At 41.3% G+C, this 18,640-nt stretch overlaps 1 protein-coding gene across 8 annotated transcripts; it reads right to left on the minus strand.

The window, feature by feature from the left end:
* Nucleotides 1-1,468: 1,468 nt before the first annotated feature.
* LOC131245159 (glutamate synthase 1 [NADH], chloroplastic) lies at nucleotides 1,469-18,312 on the minus strand. Of its 8 annotated transcripts, XM_058244427.1 has the most exons (22): nucleotides 17,274-18,312; nucleotides 16,996-17,115; nucleotides 16,709-16,822; nucleotides 14,844-14,996; nucleotides 14,599-14,699; nucleotides 14,385-14,481; nucleotides 13,773-13,882; nucleotides 13,566-13,669; nucleotides 12,513-12,692; nucleotides 12,078-12,421; nucleotides 11,843-11,913; nucleotides 11,276-11,745; nucleotides 9,920-10,789; nucleotides 8,916-9,070; nucleotides 8,457-8,618; nucleotides 6,727-8,304; nucleotides 5,742-5,960; nucleotides 5,328-5,596; nucleotides 4,524-4,829; nucleotides 3,392-3,659; nucleotides 2,579-2,836; nucleotides 1,469-2,168 (listed from the first exon to the last, which is right to left on the minus strand). In XM_058244427.1, the coding sequence occupies exons 1-22, from the start codon at nucleotides 17,652-17,654 to the stop codon at nucleotides 1,917-1,919; spliced, it is 6,582 nt and encodes a 2,193-aa protein (XP_058100410.1). In that variant the 5' UTR covers nucleotides 17,655-18,312; the 3' UTR covers nucleotides 1,469-1,916. The 8 variants fall into 8 exon arrangements, with proteins under 8 accessions (XP_058100410.1, XP_058100403.1, XP_058100404.1 ...); XM_058244420.1 differs by lacking the exons at nucleotides 16,996-17,115; nucleotides 17,274-18,312 and having other exon boundaries at nucleotides 16,709-16,863; XM_058244421.1 differs by lacking the exons at nucleotides 14,599-14,699; nucleotides 14,844-14,996; nucleotides 16,709-16,822; nucleotides 16,996-17,115; nucleotides 17,274-18,312 and adding an exon at nucleotides 14,056-14,140 and having other exon boundaries at nucleotides 14,385-14,483.
* Between the last annotated feature and the right edge of the window lie 328 nt (nucleotides 18,313-18,640).

Below are 18,640 nucleotides of genomic sequence, written 5' to 3' on the forward strand. Positions count from 1 at the left end.
CCTACACAAACTTCGTGCAGGGGAGCATATGGCCCGTACGCCAGCCGGAGTGGAGCGATATGGGTTCACCGTGATTTAGCGTGTAACATCCTCTCCGTACATCAGTTTAGCCAGCTCATGTTAGGAAATAACTCCAAAAACAGAGGAGATCAAAAGAACGAGTAGACTACTACATCACAGGAAACAGTGGAGATTGAAAGCCGGCCATTCATGGCGTTCAACTAGAACTGTTGTCCTTGAATCATGTATGTTTTCTCTATTTGCACTGTATTCCTTTAGCTGTCCGTGATTATGCTTCGCCCCTTGCAGTTCAACCCCCATGGGAGGCCAAGATTTTTGTAAATGTTCATGTTCGGGTCAGCCTTGTGATATCTAGGAGAGCTCCTAGTTTACCGGCTGACTGATGAGAAGGTGGTGCCAAGCCGACTATACGACAGGAAGCTGGTGGCCCCGACTACACGACTGGTTTCTTTACTATTCAAGGAATGTAGATGAAAAAATCGAGTTGAAGGTGGCGAAGAGAAAGCTGAAGAGGACAGTAATGAGAAGATAGCTGAGAATGAAGATGATGGAGTGACATCCTCTCTATGCCATTATTTGTTTCATCTGAACCTTTGCAGGTTGACCAATGGGATGTAATGTTGAATTTCTATGATACATGTATGTTTTCTCTGTCCTAACCATTCATCATTGCAAAAAGGTTGGATCATCACACATCAAGCTGCATCTTCCTCATTTATAGTCACAACACTGTCACGCTTCTGTCACCTGCAGGTGCAGGCGGATCTTTGTAAAAATCTCAGATAGTCTCGATTGGCATTTTGAGAGGCAAAGGTACGGAGAGGCTATGGAGAGGATTATAATATTTTTGACGGTTTCAAACCATGGGGCATCCAGTGTAGGGTCCACAATCATACATACTCCTGCCATGCCCACGGTTACAACGCATCATTTGCCTTCACCCCGACTGACCAAAGGCCAAGATCATAAGCAGCGTGTACCGGACTGCGAGTTTTAGCAGCTCCCAAAATACCAATTTTCAGCCCAGATCTTCGTCGTCCAGATGCACCCAAACATAAAGCATTATCTTGTCAATTGAATTTAGGTTCCTGTAATGAAGATGGCACGGTAGCTGTCAATACTGGGTGGCATGATGGGGTTGAACCCATAGTTCAATGGATTTGGAAGGCGTTCTTTGCTTGCAGCCCATTTAGAAACTGAGAACAACAAAAATGTTATGGACAACTAACCAATCCTTAGAACAACAATCATTTCGTACAAGAGTGGCCCAACACACAACCAACCAGAACATCCACTGGTGTGATCCAACCCCAACAAAGTCCTGATGTATTTAATTTGATTGTCCACGTTCCCTAATGGCCCGTTGACTCCCCTATCAAATGAACAATTTCATTCTAGTGAGGAACCAATCGAGTCCTTGAATTGCTAAGAAATAAGGATTAGTATATAAGATGAAATGATTATCTATGTATATCTATCACCATCCAACACAAACTGCTCGTATTAATTCAAAGCAAATGGACCTGTACATTCATTCCTCAATCCAAACCATCTTTTCTACAAAAAAAGGGTAGAAAATAAATAGAAAAAAGAAAAAAGAAAAACAAATGACCAGATACCATTAAAACCTTGTCAGAAAAGCCACCGCCCTTCTGGAAACAATACATATAAGACACTGGCCCACAACTCAGCTACAATCCACCATTAAACCCACTGTCAGCTCATTGGCCATCACACTGTAATCAACAAATTGCACAATGCCTCCAATTGTCTCACCTAGCACCAGTTGTCTGGTGAGGATAAGATGATCTGCAGCCAGTCCCTTTCTATAAATCAGCATTTCCATCTTTCTATCCATGTGCACCCACCAAATAATCATGTTTTCCTTTTCCTAGCTATGTCATGACAGTGTGCTTGTTCTCAACAGCTTGATGTGCGGCAGCATTGTTGAGATGGTCTTCCATCAAATACTTGTCTACTTGAGAAGCTGCTTGCCGGCCCTCCGAGATGGCCCAAACAACCAGCGACTGTCCACGCCGGCAGTCTCCAGCAGCAAAGACACCATCAACACTGGTAGAGAAACGGCCATACTCAGCTTTGAAATTTGAGCGGTTGTCCCTTTCCAAACCCAACTTATCCGCAACAGTCTGCAGAAATTTAAAAGAGCAGATGAACTCCCATCAGGCAACAAAAGATCATGCAAGCTTTTGACATCCAATTTACAGAATCTCTCAATTCCATATGTATTCATTATAGTTGTCAAGGGTCACATTTTGGTGTTTTCAGTTTAATACTAGAAGTTCATTGGGCTCTATACCCAAAAGAAGATTAGCTAGATAAATCATGGTGGAATGATCTGGTGTCAGCCCACCAAAGAAAACATCCACGTTAATTGAAATCACAACCATCCACTCTTTGATTGGACCAGATGTCAGGAGCTGGGACCATCAATCAGAACCAATCTTGTATTGGAAGCAACTCCCTTACAACCATTGGATCAAGATGAGATGGCCATGATTCCTCAAGTGTATAAATAGAATGTAAGTAGAGGACTCACCGGCTCAGGACCGAGGAAACCCATTGCTAAGAGCACCAGATCAGCCTCGATAATCTCCTCTGAGCCTTCAACTTCCTGAAACTGAAACTTGCCACTGGCATCCTTTGCCCAGTGCACACGCACCACCTCAAGTCCTTTGAGGGCCCCATTTTCATCTCCCAAAAATCGTTTGGTCAACACCTCATAGAATCTTGGGTCCTTTCCAAACTTGGCTGCCGCTTCTTGGTGGCCGTAGTCCACACGGAATATACGAGGCCACTGCAGATCCAAAAAGAAAAGAAAAAGATAAAAACACATCCCATAAGCACATGAGACAACAAAATCCAAACACTTGCAAAGTTGAAAATTGTTGAGCGTCTTAATGGGGAAAAAATGATAGCTTTTGCAGAAGAGGAATCATAATGTGCACACGTCTTAGGTCATCCAGACCACTGATCAGATAAGGAGCACGGGCACTCCTCAAAAATATTCAAGATTGGAAACATCGTAACCTTCTGATCAATGGCTTACAAACAAGACAAATCATAGAAAAGGTCCAAATTCACGAGAAAAATCTTTTAAATAAATAAATAAATCAATGGGTTGGCAATTGGGATCTTCCAATCCCCCATCCTGGTGGGGCCCATTAGATGAATGCCCCAAATCGTTGGACGATGGGCACCACAAGACTGTAGTACTGAGGAACAGCCAACTTGCCATTTGATGATACACAAGACCTCTAGTAAAAGCCAGGTGTGTTAATTTTGGACATTTGCAAAGAACTAGAGAGATGCAATAGAAAGACTGGTCTTTTCAAGAATGCCAAGAGCAAACCTGTGGCCATGGGTTGCCTGGAGCCCTTGTTTGAGGAGGCATAGGAAGAAGCTCTAGATTTACGATTTCTGTGCATCCATGCCGGATCGATGTCCCTATGCAATCGGTTCCTGTGTCTCCGCCTCCTATGACAACCACCTTCTTCCCCTTTGCAGATATGTATTTCCCGTCCTGGAGATTGCTGTCCAGCAAGCTCTTGGTATTTGCATGAAGAAATTCCATGGCGAAATGGATCCCCGAGAACTCCCGACCAGGAACAGGAAGATCCCTGCACAGTAACGAGCCATAAGAACCTGTGGATTTTTGCCTCCCACAAGAACACTGATAATGATGAAGATTGCCATTTCAAGTTTACCTCACCTCGCTTCTTTTAGCTCACTACCAGCAGATAATCATACAGTGCACATGACCAATGTTAAAGGATCCTGATCAACTCAGGATGAGGGAAGTTGAATCGGTTTGGCCAGGCTCTTTTGCATCCAAACTCCAATTTTCATAAAAATAAAAATAAAAACAAAAACTGATGAACCGCCTGGTTCCATGTACAATCGGCTAGTTCTTATTAACAATGCTGTCTCAATCAGTGTTTAAAATGTCTCAATCAGTGTTCACTCCTCTGAAGTGTGAAGTGTAAGCTACATGCTACTTGTAGATTTTTAATTAAGGTTGCGCTTGATTGCGCCAAATATCATGAAATTTCTTGATATTTTGCACTAAATTAAACTAACTAATAATGAATTTCATTATATCTTGTGCAAACAAACACGAGCTAAAATAATAAGAAAATTAGGGCAAATTTTAACCATAAAGAACGAGCAATAGAACTATTTTAATACTGTTACTTCTATTATTCTACAAAAATTGCTGAAAAGATTAACTAATTTTATTGAAAAAATAGAAAAATGTAACAAGTCATTGAAAATGTTAATTGATTTTTGCTTTAGTGAAAATAACTTGTAATGTAAGCTACTCCATTTGACTTTAACTTATTTTCATGAGCTATGTAGCATTAGCGTTAAGGCCAATCTATCTTGCATAGTGTAAGCAAGATGCTACATAGCATAAGCTATTTAAAACACTGCTCAAACATGGAAATAGGAAGATGGATTGCATAGTTTTAAACGTCAATTACCTTGGTTTTGTTGATCCGCAGGCCAATATAATTGCATCATTCTCAGCACGGAGCCATTCTACAGAGAACGTGGGATCTGTCCCCACGTTAGCGTTCACCACAAAATTAACACCTTCTTTTGCCATAAGGTCGACACGGCGCTGAACAACATCAACCTTGCCTGCCTTCATGTTGGGGACACCATACATCATCAGGCCGCCGATCCGGTCAGCACGCTCAAATACTGTGACTAAATGCCCCATTTTATTCAGCTGGTCAGCAGCAGCCAATCCAGCTGGTCCACTGCCTACTATGGCAACTCTTTTGCTGCATACCCAAATAGTTTCAACAAATTCCACATTTCAGTGAATAAATCAAAATTTGAAGAGAGGCATTAAAGGTCTATTGTTTCTGAACCACATGATTCTGTTCATGTGAAGCCCATGCTTTAGTTATCCAGACCATCCAATTTCGCACAGATGGGATGCCGCAAAAACCATCCAGGTTAGATACTAATCCCTCATTCATTGGGTGCCTAAAAATAGACAGTTCAAAAAAGAAAATGGCCAATGGTTCACATTAAATGGAAACAAACCAAAGATCAAAAGGTTAGGATCTTCCAATCTAGGAGGTTTTTGGAGCATCCCCTAACCACAGGGGAGACCGTGAGATAAATGATGTCAAGAAAGAAACTATAAGTACACCTGCACAGAATCAGCGCCTTAGCAAACAATATGTTTGCTGAGGTTCAGTGCTGTAGTTTTCCTCATTAAGAAAGAAAAAACTGATGAGAAAAGGAAGAAGCTGAAGACAAAAAGGACCTACCCAGTTCTCTTGAGGGGAGGTCGAGGCACCATCCACCCTTCCTCAAAGGCCTTGTCTATGATGGAACACTCTATGCTTTTAATAGAGACAGGGTTCTCAATTATGCCAAGAACACAGGAGCCTTCGCACGGAGCAGGACATACTCGGCCTGTAAATTCTGGGAAGTTGTTCGTTTCCAGAAGCCGATCCAATGCTTCACGCCACCTATTCTGGTATACCAGTTCATTGAATTCTGGTATCTTATTCCCAAGAGGACACCCAGAGTTTTCCTGGTGGGGGGAAAAAAAAAAAAAAAAAAAGACAACAAAGATCAGTTAATAAATAAAATACAGTATCAAAATAGACATTTGAGCCATGCCTAAAAAATACCAAATTTTAGACTCTTTTATACTATATCAGATGTCCAACTCATACCTGGTGGCAGAAGGGAGTTCCACAATCCATGCAACGGGCCGACTGGGTCTTCAACAGTTGGCCTGGCTTGGACTCCACTGCAACCTCTTCCCAGTCATTCATCCGGACATCAGGGTCCCTGTATGAAATACTTTCCCGTTCATAAGCAAGGAAGCCTCGATGCTTGACAGCATCTGGAACTCGCGTCGGCCTTTTCAAGGGCTGTGTCTCTTCCACCTTCTGTTCATTACAAGTAGTTATGTCAGATCATTAATCAGAACCATAAAATGAAACTGAAGCTTAGCAGAAGTTTTATTGCTCACATATTTCAGTTAGTTCAATTACAAGAAGTTACAGAAAATATTTTTTTTCCTGCAAAAATGATTAAAAACTCAATTTCCTTCTGATAACACAGAGACTAAGTTTCCCAGAACAAAGTATTAATAAAGGACTGGCGCCTTCTTTAGACGAGAACAAAACAATCACTTGACATGAGAAATGAGTCACAAATCACCTCAGTGAAATGAAACAATATGTTGATCTATTTTCTTACAAAATGACCAAAATATCCAAACATTTTCATCATGGCAAAAGTAATACCCCTTTGGAGGAAAAACTATATTATGATTTCATAATACTGATTGAGAAGCTTAACCATATAAATCATAACAAAGACACATGGATAGGGCTGTCAATGGGCCAGGCTTTGGGCCTGTGATGATTATGCACAACCCAAGCCTGAGTCCGGCGACCCACTTTTGTACAACATCTGGGGTGTTCATTAAGCATGCCCAGTCATGCATGATATAAGACAAATGCCCTTGAAATCCTAAAGAGGTCGGTCCGGGCTGTGCCGACAGGCTCTTAACTAAGCCTGAGCCTGACCTAGCCCTCTGGCACAGTATTCCAGCCTAAGCCCAGTCCATTGACAGCCCTACACATGGATGAAATTTTTAAGACACACGGAGCTTAACCATAGAAAACATAATAAATACAAACAAATTACCATGTCCTCCTTGCCATTCATAGACGCAGCTGCCAACTTCTTAAGCTCTTCAAATGCATCCTTCTCCATCAACTCTGCCTCGTCTTGCGCCTCAGCTTCCAAAACAGCTTGCTCTACCTTCAGATTCTGAAGAACTCGTTTATAATCCCTTGGAAAAACTTTCACAAACTTGGGGAGAAGGTCCTCAAAATTCGCAAGTACTTCTCTAGCTAAGTTGCTGTTAGTGTGCCGCTGATGTTGCTGTATCATCATCCTCAGAGTTGTAATATCATCTTCGTCTTCAACCCTATCAAGATCCACCAGCTCGAGATTGCAGCGAGAACGGAATTTCCCTTCCACATCAAGAACATAGGCAATTCCACCACTCATGCCAGCCGCAAAATTCCTCCCGGTTCTCCCAAGAACAACAACAGTACCACCGGTCATGTACTCGCACCCATGATCACCAACACCTTCAACAACTGCTCTAGCACCAGAATTACGGACACAAAATCTTTCAGCTGCCATCCCATTGAAGTATGCCTCCCCACTTGTAGCTCCATAGAGAGCAACATTTCCAATGACAATGTTTTCCTTTGGATCAAATTGGCTTTTTCTTGGAGGATAAACTACAATCTTTCCCCCAGATAATCCTTTACCAACATAGTCATTGCTGTCACCCTCAAGCTCCAGAGTTATTCCAGCACAGAGGAATGCCCCGAGACTCTGACCGGCACTTCCAGAAAGCCTAACATGGATGCAATCTGTCGGAAGCCCCTTCATGTGATAGCGCTTTGTGACCTCATGGCTGAGCATGGTCCCAACGGCACGGTTTACATTTCTAATGGGCATCTCAATGTACACTGGAAGGCCCTTTTCTAGGGCAGATTCAGATAACGATATCAGTTTCTGGTCTAAAGCCATGTCCAAACCATGATCCTGTTTCTGGATGCAATATTGAGCAGCTTCCGGCCGAATATCAGCGGCGGGCCTAAGCAGCAGTGTTAGATCGATGTTTTCCAGTTTCTCATTATTCTTGATCACTTCTTCATCCATTTCTAGCATATCTGAACGACCAACCATTTCGTTGATTGTTCGGAACCCCAGCTTAGACATAATTTCTCGCACTTCTTCAGCCAGCATAAAGAAGAAGTTTATGACATGCTCGGGCTCTCCTGCAAATTTCTCACGAAGAACAGGGTCCTGGGTAGCAATGCCCACCGGGCAGGTGTTCTTATGGCACTTCCGCATCATGATGCAACCAAGGGTTATCAGAGGGGCAGTGCTAAAACCAAACTCTTCGGCACCAAGTAGGGCAGCAATGGCAACATCTCTTCCAGTTTTTAGTTGGCCATCAGTCTGCAGAACTGTTCGTCCACGGAGATCATTTGCGACTAGAGTTTGGTGAGTCTCAGCCAATCCGAGCTCCCAGGGAAGCCCAGCATTTTTTATGCCAGTCCAACGGGAAGCTCCTGTTCCCCCATCATGACCTGAGATCAAGACATGGTCGGCGTGGCCTTTTACAACGCCACTAGCAATTACTCCCACTCCAGCCTCGGATACAAGCTTTACACTGATCCTAGCCCCTGGATTAGAATTCTACATGTGGGAGGAAAAAGAAGTCAATGAGAAGGCTAGTCAATCCATGGTGTATTTTTTTAACGTTTACCACTTTTGCATGCATAAAGCATCAAGTACTGTAAAATACAAACTTTATGGACAGATACAGAAAACATAAAACAGATATATACCTTAAGATCATGAATTAGCTGAGCAAGGTCTTCAATGGAATAGATGTCGTGATGGGGAGGGGGGCTGATGAGTCCCACACCAGCAGTAGAATTCCGTGTGACTGCAATGTCATCAATAACCTTGTGGCCTGGAAGTTCGCCTCCTTCACCAGGCTTGGCCCCCTGTGCAACAAGGCAGCTAACATCATTGAAAAATCATCTCACCCCACAAATGGAAATGAATGCTAGTTCATATATCATCTCACCAATGTCAGGTATGTGTCAGTTAAAGATACAAAGACACACTTTGGTGCTTTGCATACTCGACGACATCTGTCCATGAACATAAATACATAAACAAGAGGAACCTCTGTTCCAATAGGAATGGAGAGGCTAAATAGGAATCAAGCAAGCCCCAAAGCAAAAGCATGAACCTTATGAAGGTGTTTCAGAGTATATGTGCATAATTGCAAAAATTACCTGAGCCATTTTTATCTGAAGTTCATCAGCATTGGTAAGATAATAGCTAGATACTCCAAATCGTCCACTTGCAACCTGCTTAATTGCACTCCTCTTGGGATTCATTGAACCATCTGGAAGAGGCTCCATGCGAGATGGGTTCTCACCTCCCTCACCTTCAAAACAATTTCATAACAAATAGTAAATGGGAGAGCACCAACTCAAATAACGTTTCAAGACAGTGAATATTTGTGAAATCATTTAATATTGACAGAAACTGATAACTAAAGAAAAAATCAGACAGAGTTAAAGAAAAGAAAGAGAACCAGAAAAGTAGTACCAAATATCAATAATGCAACAAGAGCATATAGAACATGTTGGTGTGTTTATAATATGTGTTTCAAGCAACACATCAAAAGCATAATGTCTAGGAGCAAAGAAAACCCCCATGAGTACACAAACAAATTCTTTAAAAACAACTTATTATTTTAACAAAAAGGCCTCAGAGTAAATAATCAATTGACAACAGATGATATGAACTGCTTTGGGCCTGTTTACAATCAGCCTTCTAAAAACAATTTAAATCCTTTTTGATTGCCTAAAGGACCAGGCCACATGGAGCCCATGTTTCAACATCATCATAGCCTTTCTTGTTTTTGCATCAAAGGACCCACCCCCATCATAACAATGTGTCTCATTTTGGTTGGGTGCAAAAATGAAATACACTGGGATAGAATGCCTTTGTGTCTCATATGGCTTTGATGACGTGGAGCATCCACCCAAGACTCTCATACCTTGTCAACAATCAAAAGGGGTACCAAGGAATGTAAACTGGCCCTTATAGAATCCAGGGAGCTAGAAAGCACGAAACAAAGCATTATGATTTAAAGCCAAAAGCAAATTACATTTGAAACAAGATGAACTGGTAATTTGTTAAAGAACAGTGATTACATACTGATTTTAAAAAAGAAAGAAGATACAGTTAAACAAGAAATCCATCAGAACTTTTACCAAGAATATTGTACCTGTATTAGATTTTCCTCCAATTTTGTTCATTGCAATAGCCAGGGTTGAATGTGCCTCCAACGATATTGACCCATAACTCATGGCGCCCGTACAGAAACGCTTCACAATCTCGCTAGCAGGTTCGACTTCATCCAAAGGAACCTTTGCCTCAACATCTTTAAACTTCAGCATGCCCCTCAAATTGCAGGTCTTGTTCAGCTCCTGAATTCGTCTGGAGTATTCTTTGTAAGCAGCAACACTGTTTGATTTCGCTGCTTCCTGCAGCTTCGCAATGGCGAGGGGATCATTAAGATGGACTTCACCACCTTTCCTCCAGTGATAATCCCCGGGATTGGGTAGAGCCACAGCCTCTGCACTTCCTAGAGGTAAGGCCCTGGTAGGAAACGCCAGCTCATGTAGGCGTAGCGCATCACGTGCTAGCATTTCAAAAGTTGCACCCTCTACTCTACTAGGTGTCCCATTAAAACACCGCTGGGTCACCTCGGATGAGAGACCCAGAGCTTCAAAGATCTGAGCACCTTTATAAGAGGCCAAGGTGGATATCCCCATTTTGGCAAGAACTTTCATCATTCCGTAGTTACTGGCTTTGAAGTACTTCTTGACGAGATCTTCCCTTGAATGGAACTCACCGTCTGATTTAGGGGGGATCTTTCCATCAATTTGAAGTCTCCAAATGGCTTCTATGGCCAAATATGGGCATATGGCATCAGCACCAAATCCAACAAGAGTACAGAAATGATGCACTTCCCGTGGTTCAGCAGTTTCAACTATCAACCCGATTCGAGTGCGCTCAAGCTTTGAAACTAAATGGTGATGGACAGCACCAACTGCCAAGAGGGAGCTTACTGCAACACGCTTAGACGAGAAAGCTGCATTTAAACCAAAGAGAGGAAATTAAGAGCTTGAGCCAGCTCATAAACCCAGCATGCACGGAATTGTAAAGAAGCACCAAAACCTTTTTTTTCTTAATCAGCAAGGCAGAAACAACTTGACCACGATAGAAAAAAAAAAACCTTGAGGTCTTGGTAGACTGAGTGGAGATACCTTGTTTCAACACTTGAGGTCTTGGTATTGATCCCTAGTGGGGGTGGCTAACATGGAGTGTGTGTACTGACATGGGTGTGTACTAACAAGCTAACCCAAAAAAAAAAAAAAAACTTGACCACGATAGAAACATATAACACCACTGTATCAGAATATACTGTAGATCAATGAAGCCAAAGTAAAATGTCAATTGACGAGAAAATTTGAGCTTTCTAAATGTGAACTGTTCCAAGCAGGTAATCTCTTAAACTAAGTTCTGGTCTGAATATAGAAGTTCATGGGACAATGCTCAGACTGCAGAAACTTCTCACCTCTGTCAGACAATACCAATGTTGTATAACCCTCGCGAATAGCATCACGTGCTTCAGAACATATCCTATCAAGGGTCTCCTCCAAGCCCTTCCTACCACGCTCTTTTGAGTAAGTTATATCGAGCACTTTGCTGTGCCAACCTCTGTAGTCCATCTTCTTTATGGCCTCCATTTCTCCAATGGACAGCAGAGGACCTTTCAGCGAGAGACGGTGGCACTGCTCTTCAGTTGTTTCGGTCAGGTCCCCTTCTGGACCAATCATGCACTCCATGGAGGTGACTATTTTTTCACGGATTGGATCAATTGGTGGATTTGTGACCTGAGCAAACATCTGCTTGAAATACTCAAATGTAAGTTTCTCCCTGTTGGACATCACAGCCAAGGGAGCGTCATTTCCCATCGAGCCAAGAGCCTCTGTACCATCTTTTGCCATGGGCAGCAACAGCATCTCCAAGGCTTCTACAGTGTAACTGCATATAAGGAATGTCAATGATTAACTCCAATAGATGTATAAAAAAGAGCATCAACCCACAAAAAAAAAAAAAAAAAAGGCCCAGGATTACATACCCAAAAGCCTTCAATGGAGCCAGCATACCATGAATTCCCATGTTTTCCATGTTATTATCATGGCTAGACACCTAAAATAAGGGAAAATAAAATAAAATAACGTTTTCCATGTTATCACTATGGCTATACACCTACAATTGGTGAGGGATTTAAATATAAGAAGTAACAACCACACTGACAACACAAAAAATAGATTAGAAGGAAGAAACTTTGGGAGACAAGATTTTGTGCTTACAGGCATTGTTCCGGATATGATAGGTGGGACTCTGTCATTTTCATAAACAGAACTGACAATATCTTTGAGCTCTATCTTCTGTCTATTGAGCCACTCGCCATATGGCCTTGCAAGTGAGTACTGCTTCTTCAAGGCCTCGTCATCAACAACAATGTGCTTTTCAAAATCTACCAATAACATCATTCCAGGGTTGAGTCTTCCTTTCCTTTGCACATCTTCAGCTGGAATGTCCACCACACCAACCTCACTGGCCATGATAACACGCCCACTATGTGTAATGTAAAAGCGACCTGGACGGAGCCCATTTCGGTCCAATGTTGCTCCGAGATAGTGGCCATCAGTAACTGCATTTTTTCCAAGAAATATTTGCAAAATCAGAAAAATAAATGCACAATCATTCAAATATGAACCATACTCCAATGTATTGATCCTTACATGATATAAGAGCAGGTCCATCCCATGGCTCCACAAGTGCTGAGAAATATTCGTATAGAGCCTTCCTATTAGGATCCATGTTTTTATCATTTTGCCATGCCTCAGGTATCAACATCATGATAGCTTCGGGCAGACTTCTACCAGCTCGAACCAGAAGTTCCAGGACACCATCAAAAGCCCCTAAAACAGGCATAAATTTCCAAGTTCCAAACATTTAAACTCCATATACACACAAATATGAGTTCTCACACATTTACATGTTGGCATGCCGGCATTTGTCTTTCCATGTGTGCATGTGTATCCGTATGGAAAATGCTAACTTCCCCACCTTATGGAGATGTTAGCAATGTCCCTAGAGATTCAAACTGACATGCCGTGCAATCTGCCATCTATCTGGACAATCCATTTATTCCATACAAATACTAGCAGGCTGTGATGCAAAAAGTATGCCGATCAGATGATCCTAACCCTTTGAATGTTGGCCATTTTGTTACAACCATCCATTTTTTACTAGCAATAGATTAGATGGTTATCATCATCTAACAAAAAATGCTTATTTGGTATCATGAGTAATCCGTGATGGGGCCTACTGAATAGATGTTTCAAGATGATGAGTGGACTTCTTTTACTTCTCCACTCAATATTGACTGTACATTTTACATACTATTGATTGGATGGTTAGAATATTCAGATTGGTGTTATTTTTCCATCATGGCCTGCCATTATGGTATGCAACAAAATGGACTGTCCATAGCATGAATGGCTATCCCAAGTGTCACTTAAAAGCTTTAAGAACATTGTTATGTGTTGTATCAGACATGTATGCACATAATTATGCGTACATGTGCTTGCACATTTATGCACACAGAAGTATGTGCAAATACACGTGTACACAAACATTCATGCACGAGGATATATCATATGCATGTAAATACTATGCACGCATTTGCGCACAGTGCACAAGTTATATTTTATGTTAGTTTTGTAGAAGCAAACCTGAATCAGATGAACTGGCATCTAAAATGGATTTATGTTAGTTTTGTGGAACCAAACCTGAATCAGACGAGCTGGCATCTACAATGGGTAGAAGCTTCTTCATCTCATTCTTTGATAGACCCAGCTCCTTGCACTTTAAAAGACCCTCACGTGCTGTCATCCTAAATGAATAAGCAAAATCAGTGGCACTCCTATCTATGAAAAATACGGAAAAGAACAAAAATAATCACTTGACTGAGCAATCTAGGCAACTCTGAAACATACCAATTCACATTTCCTCGAAGAGTATTAATTTCCCCATTGTGGCCCAAAATGCGCATGGGTTGAGCACGATCCCAGCTAGGGAAAGTGTTTGTTGAGAATCGAGAATGAACCTGCATGGAAATCAGAGAACCCAACAACATCAGCTCATGCTTTCTTCTATTTCATTCATGGAAATCCAGAAGTCATCTGAGAAATTGAAGACAAGTTTGCATTAAGGACACTCATTAGGTTTCTTATATCTACAGCCAATACAAAAAAAAAAAATGTGGAAGCCCTAAGCTACCTTGACCAAATACATTTTCCCATCCACCTCCAAATTGGAAGTCTCATCGTCAAGTACTGACCATAAGGAGCACTGCATCAAGTTTCTGCAACATGGTTTACTCCATATCAAGGTTTTTTGCCAACTTACCCAAGGCATCCAGCACCCAAATTCAAATAATAAACAAGAGCTCAAGACAGTAGAAGAACTTAAGAAATCATTCAAAATTTGATGCCTTAGAACTTGTTGCTTAACCTTACGTCTGTCTGTTACCAATGAGTTCCCCATGCTGCTCGCTGTTTAAGTGTGGAGTTCGTAGATAAAGAAGGCATGCAGGTGGGGAAATTTACCAGGGCCATGTAGCTCGTAAACCTTTCATGTCCAAGATCTGCATAATAGTAATCCCTCAACTGATCTGGCTTTAGCTGACCTTTGTAAACAATAGTCCTGCCAAACCACCACAAACCTTAGTTGTCTTATCAAGCTGTAGTGTTTCTAGATTGTGCCAGATAACTGGAGAATACCGCTTATCAAAAGCATGAAGAAAGGATTAAAAGGACACACCTTGAAGAGAGAGAACATATATAGAAGTCCTTCACTCCACCATGCTGCAGGTTCAATGTAGCTCGTATAGCCACCATCGAAACCCTTCTCAATATGTACATCTGCAAATACAGTATGTCCAGTGTGAAGATATTGCATATAATGAACTATGCAAGTTATTTCATAGTTCACAACTCCAGTTGAAGCCTTGAAAAAAAAAAAAGAAAAGTTGAAGAAGGTACAAGGATATTGGAGATCAATCACACCTGTTGTTCGAAATCAGCACTTGACCTTGGACTAGGAGTAAGGAACACTTGTTCGATGACAGGTTCTGTTTGAAGAGCAGACTTGCCCAAGCCTGTATTATCAGTTGGGACAGAGCGCCATCCAAGAACAACATGCCCCAGAGACTCCGCAACCTACAAATAGAATCAAGAACATTAGTAGAACATTTCTTTAAAAGCACCGATCATGAGTAGGTGAATCCAACCAAAAAAATGCAAGTCATGCAGAAAAAAGATGAAACTACATATAACATTCTACACGTAGAAGTAGGTGAATCCAACAAAAAAAGACAAGTCATGCAGGAAAAAGATGAAACTACATATAACATTCTACATGTAGAAGTAGGTGAATCCAACCAAAAAAGGCAAGTCATGCAGGAAAAAGATGAAACTACATACAACATTCTACACATAGAATAAAGAACATCAGGAGAACATTTCTTCAAAACACCAAATCAAGAGTAGATGAATTCAACTGAAAAAAAAAGAAAGCAAGTCATGAAGGAAAAAGGTGAAACTGCATATAAGATTTGGTGTAAATCAAAGCATTACAATTGGCAATTAGTCATTCAACAAAATTGACTAGAATCAGCATTCCTTTGCTGCTGGCAACAGTTTACATTGTAAAAACCAAGGTTAAACGGCTACTGTACTTTAAATAATAAATGTTGCAAATAATCCATTACAATCAACAAAGCTCAAAAGAAACAATCACTAGTAGCAGAATACACATGATCACCAATAGCACAACTATTGAAGAAATTCGAAGAATTTTTAAATTTTAATGAATAATATTAAATTTTACATCATTCACGTTTACGATCAAAACAAAGAAAGATTGATCTGTAGCTAGGTAATGGTAACAAAATATACAAGTTTTTGTGTAAAAGTTGACCAGTTTTTTATTGCTGATTGTAATTGACTTGAAAATTTTAAGAAAGGAACTCTTCACCTGAATATATTGGTTCCAAGGGGAAAACAGATGAAACAATTGAGGGGAAAATGGACATAATATAATCAGTTATACGATACTCAGGCTGAGCATGACACTTGATATGCAGGCACTAAGAAATTGTACAAAGTAGCATATATTAACTCAAATAACACTGAATAGATTGTGCAGCCCATTGTCACCAAGTCACAGTCCCAATATCAGTTTGGTTGAACAATCCTAACATCTGATCCATTGATACTTATTCCTGGAAATAGGACTGTCAGATATTTTCATTTTTAACCTTCAAATCAATGCCACCAATCCAATAATCAGATTATCAAATAAGCTTATTTTTTTGTCCCTGATACATCACACTCTACCAGCATATCAAAGTATTTGTCTAACATAATTATCTCCGTGCGGAAGAGTGGCCCCTCAGGATCCGACAATCTACACGATATGGGACCTCAACAAAACCAATAATGAACGGTTCAGGTCTAGTGGTCCACCTAACCACTACTGGAGCTGATGGGTCTAATCACTCCTCTGATTCTATAGTATAGATGGCCTCGGATTACGATCTACTGCTTACATCGTTTAAGGGACAAGCTAAATGGACAATATTAATCTCTCAATTTTCTCTAGATGGATAATATTAATATCTCAATTTTTTCCAAGTACTCTTGTTGTTTCTTGATATGATTTTCAAGAAAGGACCTGACCGGGAGTCATTATCTAAATCTTTGTTTAAAGTTGTAATTCAACTTCAAACAATAGGGAGAAAAACAGATTTTTTTTAAAAAAAAAAATTAAAAGGAGGCTAAACCTTGTGGGACCTAGTGATTGCCCACAAGTGGGCCCCACAGGCCTATGTCCGAAATTCATCAGCAAATTTCTAGAGAACCAAAGTTACCTTGCTGAATACTGTTTTGCTTTCTTCACGACGAACCTCAGATGTTGGCAAGAAGAACATCCCGACAGCATACTCACCCGGTGGTGGTAGTTCAAATCCAACATCCTTGGTAACCTGAAATATATACACCGAACAAAAGGGCCAAAAAAAAAAAGACCTTTATGAGATTTCTCAACAATTATGTGGATGAAGGGGAAAAAAGATTTATACGACCAGGCAAAATCTGCAGATATGATTCTTTAAGATGAGAGCTTAGAAAAGATAATTATATTTAATAAGATACATGCCTTCGCAAAGAAGTCGTGCGGGAGAGCTACGAGAATTCCAGCTCCATCACCAGTATTCGTTTCACAGCCGCAAGCACCTCTGTGCGCCATCCGCAACAACATCTCAATGGCATCGATCACCTGCAACCCCATGGCTTATACAAACTTACAAATGCAAAGGAAGAACTATAACGAACACACAAAATATTCAGAAAACAAGCATGTGAGCTAAAAAATAAATAAATAAAATAAAAAATCATCAATCTTCTCACAGAAAAAAAAAACGCAACAAGACGTACAGTTTTCCTGCTGTATTCACCAGACAATTCCGCAACAAAGCCAACTCCACAAGAATCCTTGTCAAATGATGGATCGTACAGACCCAGTGGCTTCTCCGGTACCTGAGACAGAGACATCGAGCGCACCACAACTCTGAGTTTAGGAGATCGTCCTGGACCATCCGATCTCCATAGATGCAATCGCTCAGAACCTGTGCAGCGCAGTTTTGCCCCGAAAAACTTAATCTCCAAAGAAGCCGCGCCAGATCGCCTAGAAACAGAGCAAAACATAGCTCTGCTTCCATTGCCGCTCAAAGGAGAAAGGTTTCTTTGATGATTAATGGAAGGAAGAAGCGCTGAATTGTTAAGGAGTTGAAATGTCGAACCAGAAATAGCCGCCATTACCGGAAGAGCAGAAAAAAATTGAGATCTTATAAAGGACTATAAGCCTGATTTAGTCAATTTTTACAAAAAGAAGGCTCTGTGCTACTACTTCAAGAAACCTTCGATGAAAGAACCCTTTAAACTCGACCTTTACAGCCGACACCACTCAGATAGCTCCAACAGACGAAGTTCCTCTCCCTAATATCAACCAATTTTGCAGGATTTTGTTTCAAAATGATCGTTTTGACAGCGAAAAAAGCTTCTTCCTGCCGCTAAACATAGACCAACCGAATCAGAAAATACAGAGACAGATCTCTAAGAATATCAGAAAACGAGAGCTTTTCCCACCGACAGACTGAAAAACAACCCCAAATCAATGATCGATCGCAAAGGAGGCTTTCTTCAGGATTAGAAATGCAGAAACAGGACAAAAAAGACAGATCTCAAACCGATCTCGAAAGCAGATGGTGCTTTCTACACCGATATTCACCGTTGCTTCGATTTTTCACTTCAGATCGCTACTTTAAGCCCTCTAAGAGCAAAAAGAAGCTAAAAAAAAGGAGCTCTTGACCGATTAGGAAAGCGGAAAAGCGGTTTCTATAACGATTCTTGGATTTTTATCGTCGCGAATCGCTCCTCATTTACCTCTCGGAGATCCGTCGATATGAAATTGCAGATCGGACGAAAAAACCAAGAAGAGCCTCCCCTTCTCTCTCTATCTCTCTGAGAACGGGGTTGCGCGCCATTTATATAGGCGTTTCAAACGATGTGGGGACCACTCCATCTACCCTCGACCCTAGAGGAGCTCCTCTTCACTTAGGGCGAACGCAAGCGGGACCCACATTTCTCTTTCGAATGATTTGACAGCTCGGATTTTACTGTCGATGACACGTGTATTTCGCCTGATGCGGCACGCGACAGCCGCTCGTGGTGGACCCCGCTCGTCTGAAGACGCCCTTGACCGGACCTGCAGCCGCCTGCAGGCTCGGTTCCGAGCCTCCGCG

Source organism: Magnolia sinica, chromosome 5 (assembly GCF_029962835.1).
Source record: "Magnolia sinica isolate HGM2019 chromosome 5, MsV1, whole genome shotgun sequence".
NCBI classification, from domain to species: Eukaryota; Viridiplantae; Streptophyta; class Magnoliopsida; order Magnoliales; family Magnoliaceae; genus Magnolia; species Magnolia sinica.

Bases quoted from the DNA above. Each gene is read 5' to 3' on its own strand.
- LOC131245159 (XM_058244427.1), bottom strand. From the start codon at position 17,654: ATGGCGGCTATTTCTGGTTCGACATTTCAACTCCTTAACAATTCAGCG. The intron at 12,693-13,565 runs GTTTGGTTCCAC...TGCCTGTTTTAG, and splicing joins TGCCAGCTCGTCTGATTCAG to GGGCTTTTGATGGTGTCCTG. The intron at 12,422-12,512 runs GTAAGGATCAAT...GAAAAAATGCAG, and splicing joins TGGACCTGCTCTTATATCAT to TTACTGATGGCCACTATCTC.